At 55.1% G+C, this 9,410-nt stretch overlaps 2 protein-coding genes across 2 annotated transcripts in view; both read left to right on the top strand.

Annotated features, from left to right (window-relative positions):
* KLK15 (kallikrein related peptidase 15) overlaps positions 1-5,048 on the top strand; it is a 6,437-nt gene extending 1,389 nt beyond the window's left edge. The window contains 6 exon segments of the mRNA XM_007463451.1: positions 1,254-1,349; positions 3,283-3,442; positions 3,732-3,800; positions 3,802-3,998; positions 4,120-4,226; positions 4,896-5,048. Of these exon segments, the coding sequence (XP_007463513.1) occupies positions 1,254-1,349; positions 3,283-3,442; positions 3,732-3,800; positions 3,802-3,998; positions 4,120-4,226; positions 4,896-5,048 (782 nt within the window).
* A 1,610-nt stretch (positions 5,049-6,658) lies between these two features.
* The window catches only part of KLK1 (kallikrein 1), a 4,947-nt gene continuing 2,195 nt past the window's right edge, over positions 6,659-9,410 (top strand). The window contains exons 1-2 of the mRNA XM_007463411.1: positions 6,659-6,743; positions 8,506-8,665. Coding sequence (XP_007463473.1) covers positions 6,698-6,743; positions 8,506-8,665 — 206 coding nt within the window. The 5' untranslated portion in view covers positions 6,659-6,697. The remainder of the gene's footprint in view (positions 6,744-8,505; positions 8,666-9,410) is intronic.

The raw sequence follows: 9,410 nt of genomic DNA, 5'->3' as shown, positions 1-9,410 counted from the left end.
CCTGCTGACATCTGCAGGTGAGGTGGGCCCAGGTCAGGCCCGGGTCAGTGGGAGTAAAGTGCCACCTAATCCCCCCAGCCTATCCGGGTCCTGCAATCTGCCAGCGCCTCCCTCAGTCGGGGACCATCTGATGATCCTTTCCCCACACCCACCTCAGCCACATGCCGACATCCCTGGGTCCTCACCCTACCCCAAGAGCTGTCAGGGGCCTGGGGCTGCTCTGGAGTCCCCATGACAATGAACATGGCCCTTGGGTGACACAGACCTGAGTTCGAGTTCTGGGGCTGCCCCTTCCTTGCTGTGTGACCTTGAGGAAATTGCTTCACCTTTCTAGTCCTTCAGTGCCTTCTTTAGAAGACAGCACCTACCTGCAACAATAATGGTAAGGGCTCAATAGCACGATGTAGGTAAAGCTTATACTAAGCATTAAATACATGTTGGGGGCTTCCCTGGTGGCGCAGTGGTTGAGAGTCCACCTGCCGACGCAGGGGACATGGGTTCGTGCCCCGGTCCGGGAGGATCCCACATGCCGCGGAGCGGCTGGGCCCGTGAGCCATGGCCGCTGAGCCTGCGCGTCCGGAGCCTGTGCTCCGCAACGGGAGAGGCCACAGCAGTGAGAGGCCCGTGTACCACACACACACACAAAAAAACATGTTGGGAAGCTCAAGAACACAGACTCTGGGTTCAAATCCTGCCTCTGCCGCTTTCTATTTACTTAACGTCTCTGTGACTCAGGTTCCCTAACTGTACCGTGGAGATAACAACAGATGCTCTCTCATAGGGTTGTTGTGAGGATTAAATGCGGTCCCGGCCCAGGGTACCGCCCTGTAAAGGTGTGTTAGCATTGCTGGGCACTTGGTATATTCCAGACACAGTGCTCAGCACTCATCTAATCCTCTGTGGCTCAGAGAGGGCCAGCCACTAGGTCAAGGTGACCCCAGGTGGCAGGAGAGCTCCAGACCATGTTCTGCCACCACCCGTGGAGAAATTAACTGTAACCTGATGCCTCTACCCTGGAGAAGTTGAAGGTGGACTTTCATTAACCCCCCCACATGACCCTCACTTCTGGGGGCCCCTCAGACCTGCCCCCTGCTGCCAGCCTCCCCTCAGGCTCTCTCTGTGCTCTTTCCTCCCTGCCCCCACCCCCTGCCCGCTGCACCCAGCTAGGGCCTCCGCCCTCCTCCAGCTTGGACTGGCCAGGGGCAGCCTCAGTGCCCAGCTGTTCAACCCGCACCCTCTGTCCTTCTCTGTAGGACGACCCCACCCTTCCCTTGTTAAGCCCCTTGTCCACCACATCCGCGTTCCCCCGTCCTTGCCAGGGCCCTTGGCCCAGTTCCTGACCTTGGCAGGTAGAGTGTGGGCATTTGGTGTGGCTGTGCAAATCTTGCCCCATTGTGGGTGTCTGTGTGCCTGGCTGTGACCCTGAGGGGACATATCCACATTGCCCAGTGTAGGGGGTCATGGTCCTATGATCTTGACGCATCCCTGTGCATGTCCTTGTGCATGGTGCAGTGTGGGCAAGGGGAGTGTGTGTGTGCAGAGTCCTTTGTGTCTACATCCTGCCCACATGTCTGAACCAGGTCCCCAACTGTGAAACTCAATTAGTGACCCTGAACACCAAGTGAGTGACTTGGGGGCTGATCTAGAGATGGATAAATATGTCCTGACCTGGCTGCCTGTGTCTTGAGCAATGTGTCTTTGACCTTGAATGCCACCTTTGTGTCCCATGTTTCCCTGGGTCTGATCTAGTGGGTCCACATCTGAGCTCTGGCCCTCTGGGTCGGTTTTATAACTTTGAATACCCACAAAGTGACTTGGGAATGAATAACAGTTTTGACCTTGACGATCTTTACCTGGGTCTGCACATATGTCTGGCTTACTTTGGCTAAATTTGTGTCCACAACCTGAACATCCACACATATGTCTACATAAATAAATCTATATGTCCTTTGTTTAAAATAACTAATATTTTTAAAGCAGTTACAATATGCGAGGCATCATACACACACTCTCTCACTCTCTCTCTCTCTCTCTCTCTCTCTCTCTCTTGCTCTCTTTCCCATTTAATTCTTACAACAATCCCATTATACAGATGAGGAAATAGAGGCACAGAAAAGTCCGTTTGCTCAAAGTCACACAGATAATATGTTTGGATCCAGGATTTTTTACTCTATCACTTAGATTTAACCACTATACTATAGACCCATGTTGGTGACAAGTCTTTTGGGACCTGAGTGTGTATCGCTGTCTCTCCCTGTGTACCCTTATTAAGGACCTCACCCTGTTGTTCAGACCCCGTGTGCAAGTGTGCAAATCTGTGGTCTAGTATGTGTAAATCCACGCTGGAGACTGTAAATTTCGGTCTGAGCTTCTATGTCCAAACCTGTGCCTGTGAATGTGTGTGTGTGCACACATATATACACACATGCTCATGCCTTAACTATCCTATTCACATACACATATGAAGTTCTGTGCTGTGATTCTTGAAGCTGCAACCCACGTACGTGCAAATGAATTTCAGCTGAAAGTGCTGTCCATATCAGTTCCTAAGTTTGGAAGACTGGTTGTGCCTGTACGTTTGCCCATGACCTTGTGTGGCTACATCTGTGTCCTTGTAAGATACTGCATTTGGCTGAGATGTCCAGACTCTGGGGCCAAGAATGTGTGTCCCACAGATTGAGGTGTCTGTGACAGCTCGGTGAACTTGAATGGCTGGTTCCAAGTGACCATCTGTCTGAACCTGTATCCATTGTCCTTGTCTCTACTCCCAATCCCAGAGGACTGCCTGCCCTCTGGTCCTCTCCCTGTCCTCTCTCTCCCGGAGTCCTATGGCAAACGAGTGGGGGCCGAGGGCAGAGGGACAGTTCTGGGGAAAACAAGCAGCAGTTATAAAAGCTAGAGAGAAGGTGGTGCTTAAAAATCAACAGCAGGGGGCTTCCCTGGTGGCGCAATGGTTGAGAGTCCGCCTGCCAATGCGGGGGACACGGGTTCATGCCCCGGTCCGGGAGGATCCCACATGCCGCGGAGCGGCTGGGCCCGTGAGCCATGGCCGCTGAGCCTGCGCGTCCGGAGGCTGTGCTCCGCAACGGGAGAGGCCACAGCAGTGAGAGGCCCGCATAATGCAAAAAAAACCAAAAAAACAAAAAAACAGCAGGGACATCTTAAGAAGTTGGGGAAAGGCAACAGGTGGAAAATGTGTAGTGAGGTCAGGGTACAAGGAAGGTGTAGGGTGCAAGGGAGAGGACTCTGTCCTCGGGGATCTTCCTCTGTCTCCTCTCTCAGTGGCCCAGGATGACAGTGACAAGGTGCTGAGGGGTGATGAGTGTGCGCCCCACTCCCAGCCATGGCAGGTGGCCCTCTTCGAGCATGGACGCTTTAACTGCGGTGGTTCCCTCATCTCCCCGCACTGGGTGCTCTCTGCAGCCCATTGCCAAACGCGCTAGGAAGGCTTAGGGTCCTGAGGGGGCATGGAGGGAGGGTCTAGGGACCTGACAATCATGGATTCTGAGGAAAAGAGCTGGAGCCTGGGGATTGAGCTCCAGGTGTGTGCATGACTTTGGCACCTTGGTCTCTGAGAGGCAGAGGCGGAAACTATTGGCTTCGCGGCCTTGCGGAAAGGCTGATGGGATCTCCAGATTCCCAGAGGGTCAGGGGACCCAAAGTTGCCCACTCTTTGATCTTTCTGTCCACTCCTCACTCCACTTGCGGCTAACCACTCACCCGCACAGCTCCATGAGAGCGCGCTTAGGCGAGCACAACCTGCGCCAGCGCGATGGCCCAGAGCAACTGCGGGCTGTTTCTCTCTGTCCCTCGTGCGCAGAGCCACCGTCACGATATCCGGTTACTGCGTCTAACCCGGCCCGCACGTGTCTCTACCAAAGTGCCCCGGGTCCCGCTGCCCACGCGCTGCCCCCAGCCCAGCGAGGCCTGTGTGGTGTGTGGCTGGGGCTTGGTGTCTGACAACAAGCCTGGGGCCACAGGGAACCCAGTGTCACAAGGTGCGTGGAAACATGGAACTGGATGTCAGGCCTCGAGGACCGTATTGTCCAGGGCTCTTGGGCGGAGGGAACAAGGGCCTGAAATTTTATGGACTCGCTCCGACTCTACTGTCCTCCCCAGTGAGACTCCCAGATATGTTGCATTGTGCCAGCATCAGCATTACCTGGGCCACGTCTCGTAACAAGGACCGTGCAGGGCGCCTGGTGAACACCACGGTGCGTGCGGGCGTGGACAGACTCCCGTGAGGTCAGAGCTGCCAGGGAGCCATGGAAGGAGGGGGAAGAGAGGGCAACAGGTCTGGGAGTTGGAATAGGGCAGGGTTTTGCTTGCTTTGAGCCACAGAAGATGCTAAGGAGCGTTTTCGGGGATGGAGGAGGAAGGGCAGTTAGAATGGGGGTGAGGTTGGAGTTGGGGTTAGAGAGGCAATGGGCTCGGGTTGTGTTTGGGGAGGACAATGCAGTTTGGGACGGCATGGGCTGGCGTTGAGAGTGGATATGAGTTTGGTTTGATCTCAGATGGGAAACATGTCAGGGTTGAACTGGGGATGGGGGTAAATTTTGTTTGGGAGGCAAGAGACATGACGATCGGGGCTGGGTTGTGCTGGAATGAGGATGGTCGTGGGTTAGGTTAGATTCGGAATGGGAAAGATGTGGGGGTCAGGTTGGGTTGTGGGTGTGGGGAGGTGGGATTGGACGTGGGTTGTATTGAGCTGTGTTGGGTTGAGGTGGGGTTGGATTGATTTGGATTAAACTGGGTTGTATTGAGTTGAGTTGGGGTGGGTTGGCCTGGGGTGGCGTTGGATTGGGTTTTGATTGAGATTCTGAATGGTGTGTAGAATGGGGATGGGGGCACTGGATCCAGAAGGTTCCCACTCAATCTTCCCCTTCTCCCTACAGGGTGACTTCAGGGGACCCCTGGTCTGTGGGGATGTCCTGCAGGGCATTGTGTCCTGGGGTGATGTCCCCTGCGATACAACCACCAAGCCCAGTGTCTGTACCAAGGTCTGCAGCTACTTGGAGTGTATCAAGGGAACCACAAAGAGGAACTGACTATTCTGGCCTTCCACCTGTGTCCCTGACTACACAGAAGCCCCCATCGCTGGCCAGCAGCCCCATCTTGACCTGGAACAGAACTGGGCCATCCCCCAAGACCCCATCCAAGACCCAGAGGTTAGCCAAGGACTTGCCCAGAAAACACTGATGCAAGTTTCTCTGTGGAAGTTTCTGCAACTTACTTCTGGGGATGAAGGGAAATGGGGACCACAGACTGGGTGGGGAACTCACGGCCACTATATACTGTTCCTTTTCACCCACTGCCCTGACGTTCATTCAGCATCTAGAACCAGCTATTTCATCTTGAGCAAAAGACCCAACCTCAGTCAGCCTGAGTTTCCCCCATCTCATATTGCTTTTCTCAGAGGGTTGCTGTGAGGATTAAATGAGGTAATTCCTATGAACTGATTTGAATAGTGCCTGGCACTGAGAAAATACTGTGTTTCTGGACCCCAGTGAAAGAACGCAGCACGCACTAGATGCTCAAGAATGACTTCATTTTCTTCAAGATCTAAGCTTCCTGGTAGCCATGGCAAAAAGGCAAAAACTCTCCTTTCCTTAGGCAGGTTCCTGACTTACAGCAGAAGTTGGGCCCCCATGAGCTCCTTTGATTTTACTGAAGAGCCAGGAGAATGGGTTGGAAAGCTTAGAAATGGATTGGGTTTATCATTGAGGCTGCAGGAATCTAGTTCCTGACCCCAAAAATGTGATTTTTCAAGGTCACTGAACGTCAAGGCACAGGAACCTGGCTCCTGAGACCTAAATAATTTATGGAGGGGAGGGTGGATTGGAATTTGCAGAGACGATCTCTTGACCCTGCAAGGCAGGCGTCCAGGACCTTTGGGACTTTGGAGGACATGACCTTGAGCATCCAGATTTGGGGAACAAGGAGGAGGTGGGCCCAACATTGTTTGGGGGGGGCCTTAGATTTTGAAATGCTAGGAAAGTTACACTGGGAACCGTTGAAACTTCATATTCCTGCATCTGGGGATGCTAGGATTGGGTGAGGGGTGCCTAAGATTTTATTATGAAAGGAAGAGTAGATTTAGGGGCTTGGATCCCAAATCTAGGAGTGCAAGAGTCAGGGCATTCTGAAAGCAAAGGCTTACATTTCAGGGGGTTCTGGAAGCTGAGAAGCTGGTATCTTTGGCTAGAAGTGGTGCAGGGAGAAAGGAATCAGAGCCCCACTGCTGGTATTTGAGGGTATATTGGGTCTTGGGGGTACATAGCCTTACTTGGGGTTAAGGTATATGGGGTTTTGTGTTGGAGGTCACTGGTTCTTCCACCTTTGCCGTTTCTGCTCCCACCTGCCCCACCTCCACCTCCCCTCACTGGCTCTGTCCCCAAGAGCAAGGTCTCGGGAACTCCAGGCCCTGCCCTGTCTGGCTTCAGGCCCCAGGAAGGCTTCCAGTGCGACTGAGGGCCTGCAGAGCAACAGCTGTTCGCTCTCCCGCCCCTTCCACAAGCTCTGGGTGTGGGAGAGGGTTGTCCGGCCCCCAGGAAGCAGGGGCAGGGCCTTGGCCAGCATCTGGGTGCCAACAGGGCAGGGGTGGGGCCCTGGGGGAATGAGGGCTTTAAAAGGCTCCTCGGGGAGGCTCCCCAGCTCCAAGCTCACCGCCTGCCTGCCCCTGGACACCTCTGTCATCATGTGCTTCCCGGTTCTGTGCCTTGCCCTGTCCCTGGCAGGGACTGGTGAGACAGTGGGGAAGATGTGGGAGGGCGGTTGGGTCCCGATTCTCATGCTGCCCCCCGGCCCCGCTCCATTACTCCTTGCCCTCCCACATGGCACTGCAACCTGCACCCCTGCGGCCCAGTCTAGCCCAGACCAGGACACCAGGCTCTCTCTTATCTCTCCCAGCCCCACCCTAAAATCCAACCTGACCCCTCCTCAGTGTCACCTTGCTTGCACTAGGTCCCTGCTCCCTCGGGAATAATCAGACTTTTCTCCTCTTCCCCGCTCAGATCCCTGCCCCCATCCACTTTACTAAAGGGGCAGATCCTGGGCCATCTCTGTCTCTCTCTTCCAAGGAGCCCCCCCAAACCCATCAGATTCTGGGACCCTAATCACCCCCTCCTATCCCTAGTTCTCTATGGCCCAGTGGTCCAGCTCTGGAGGCCCCAAATCCTACCACACCCTGGTGATTTTCCCCATCCAGCTGTCAGCTCTCAACTAGCTCCTTCAGTCCTGACATCTGGTCCCCTGCCATCCCCCCAGGACCCCAAATTTCACTAGACACCTATGCTGCTTTAAAAACGGACTTTCTGGTCTGTGACTAGGTAGGCCTCCCATCTGGTACCAGGGGTGGGTTCTGCAAATGTCACTTCCTCACCTCTTTGCTCCAGAACCCGCAGCCCACAGCCCCAGCCTTTTCCCCCCAGGAAAAATATCCAGAACCCACAACCACATGCTCCTTTCCTTGGAGAATTTCCATCCTTCCCCAAGCTCCAGCCCTTTACCAACCAGAATCCCTCCTGTGGAGCTCTGGCTTTCTGGGAACCCGCCCACCAGGATCCCAACACGTACCTTCCCAGCCCAGCTGTCCTGCCCTAGGTACCCCAACATCTGATTCTAAAACCCCACATCAAGTGAGTTCTCTCTGTGTTCCCACAGCTGTTTGGCCCCTGATATGCCTCCTCGTCCATTCCTGTCCTGGCACTGCTCCCAAGAAAACCCCAGATCCCTCCAGTAGCCTCAGACCATGAACCCCAACCCCATGAGAATCACCTGATCCCAGAATGACTGTTATTCCACTCTCCCTTCTCCTGAGCTCCCTCCCAGTCTGACCCCAACCTGGTCCCGGGGCCCTCACTCTTGTTAGAATGCCATTCCTAGATCACAGGACCCCTTTCCCAGACTAATCCTTTCATTCATTCTTTGATCTGGAACCCCAAATCTCCCAGCCCCAATCCAGGAACCCCCAAATTCCCCAGATGCTCTTCTTGGCCCCCTCTAACCTAATTGCCCAGATCTGCATTCTTTCCAGACGCCCAAAAGCTCAACCCAAGCCCTAACCATTTCATCAGCCTGAGAGCCCCTTAATCCTCCAAATCCTTCCTCCTGCAGCCTCTGACCTCGTCTCTTGGTGCCTCTATCCTTGGTTTCCCCTCTCAGAACCCAGAGCCTCCTGTCCCGCAGTCCAAGAACCCAAATCACCCAACCTCCTCACCAGATGCCTGCTCCAGATGCTGTCTTGCTGTTCCCTACCCTAATCCCGGGGGTCAGCTCTGCTCTCAGCATAGTCTCCACACCCAGGACCAGCCACCAGCCCACAATCCCAGGGATGGCTCCAGAATTCCAGGCCCTTCCCAACACCCCTGGCCCATGTTCAGACCCCCAGCTCTGGTCCTCTACCCCCATGAACCTCCAATCACACAGCTCAGCTCCCTCAACTAGCCCAGTCTCTTAGCCCCACTGCTAACTCCACCCGACCTGACCCAGCACCCCCATCCACAGGTGCTGTGCCCCTTATCCAGTCCCGGATCGTAGGAGGCCATGAGTGTAAGAAGCATTCCCAGCCCTGGCAGGTGGCTCTGTACCATTTCAGCAGCTTCCAGTGTGGAGGTGTCCTGGTGGACCCCCAGTGGGTGCTCACAGCTGCTCACTGCATGAGCGAGTGAGTAGGGCCAGGGGATCTGGAGAGGGGGGCACACACAGGATTAAGCAGCCAGCACTGTCCCCTCGGATAACCTCAGGGGAGGCTGGGGGACCTGAGACAGAGAGGGGAGGTTGTGGTCCAGGGTCACAAGGAGAGGGGCAGGGCTGGGACTGGGTGACCCCAGGGAAGCCCTCTCCATGGTTGCCTGGGTCTCTTGGGTCTGTCCTGTTGTCTCTCTTTCTATGTCTGCCTCTGTCCTATCTCTGTGTGTGTCTCAGTAACTGGCTCTGCTGTGGGTCTCTCTGTGTGACTATGATTGGTGTCTCTCTCCCTCTCTCTTCTGTCTCCATTTCTCTGTGTCTCTCCCTGTCTCTGTCCATCTCAAGTCTCTGCTGCCATCTCGGTCACCTATGTCTCATCCTCCATCTCTCTGCCCTGTCTCTGTGTCTCTCTCTGGGTCTCTGCCTCACTCCCTCTCCCATCACTACTGAGCACACCTCCACCCCAGAGAAATGGAAGAGATTATCCATCCCTGGGCAGCCCCGCCCTCCAGGCCAATCATCCACTCCAGGGGGACACAGAGAAGGTCTAGCGTCAGCTGGAACTGGGTGGGGGCAGTGGAGGGAAGGAGGAAGGGGAAGAGGAGAGAGGGAGCTGGGGCAGAAAGGGGACGCCGACCTTGGGCTGGGGGCCAGGCCACCCGCCTGCTAGGGAATCAGCCCCGCAGCCCCAGCTGTGGCTGAGCTGGTCGCCCCGCCCCTCC

The sequence above is a fragment of the Lipotes vexillifer genome, unplaced genomic scaffold, assembly GCF_000442215.2.
Source record: "Lipotes vexillifer unplaced genomic scaffold, Lipotes_vexillifer_v1.1 scaffold802, whole genome shotgun sequence".
Taxonomy (NCBI): domain Eukaryota; kingdom Metazoa; phylum Chordata; class Mammalia; order Artiodactyla; family Lipotidae; genus Lipotes; species Lipotes vexillifer.
Note: the sequence above shows the minus strand (reverse complement) of the source record. Positions and strands in the feature narration are given on the sequence as shown.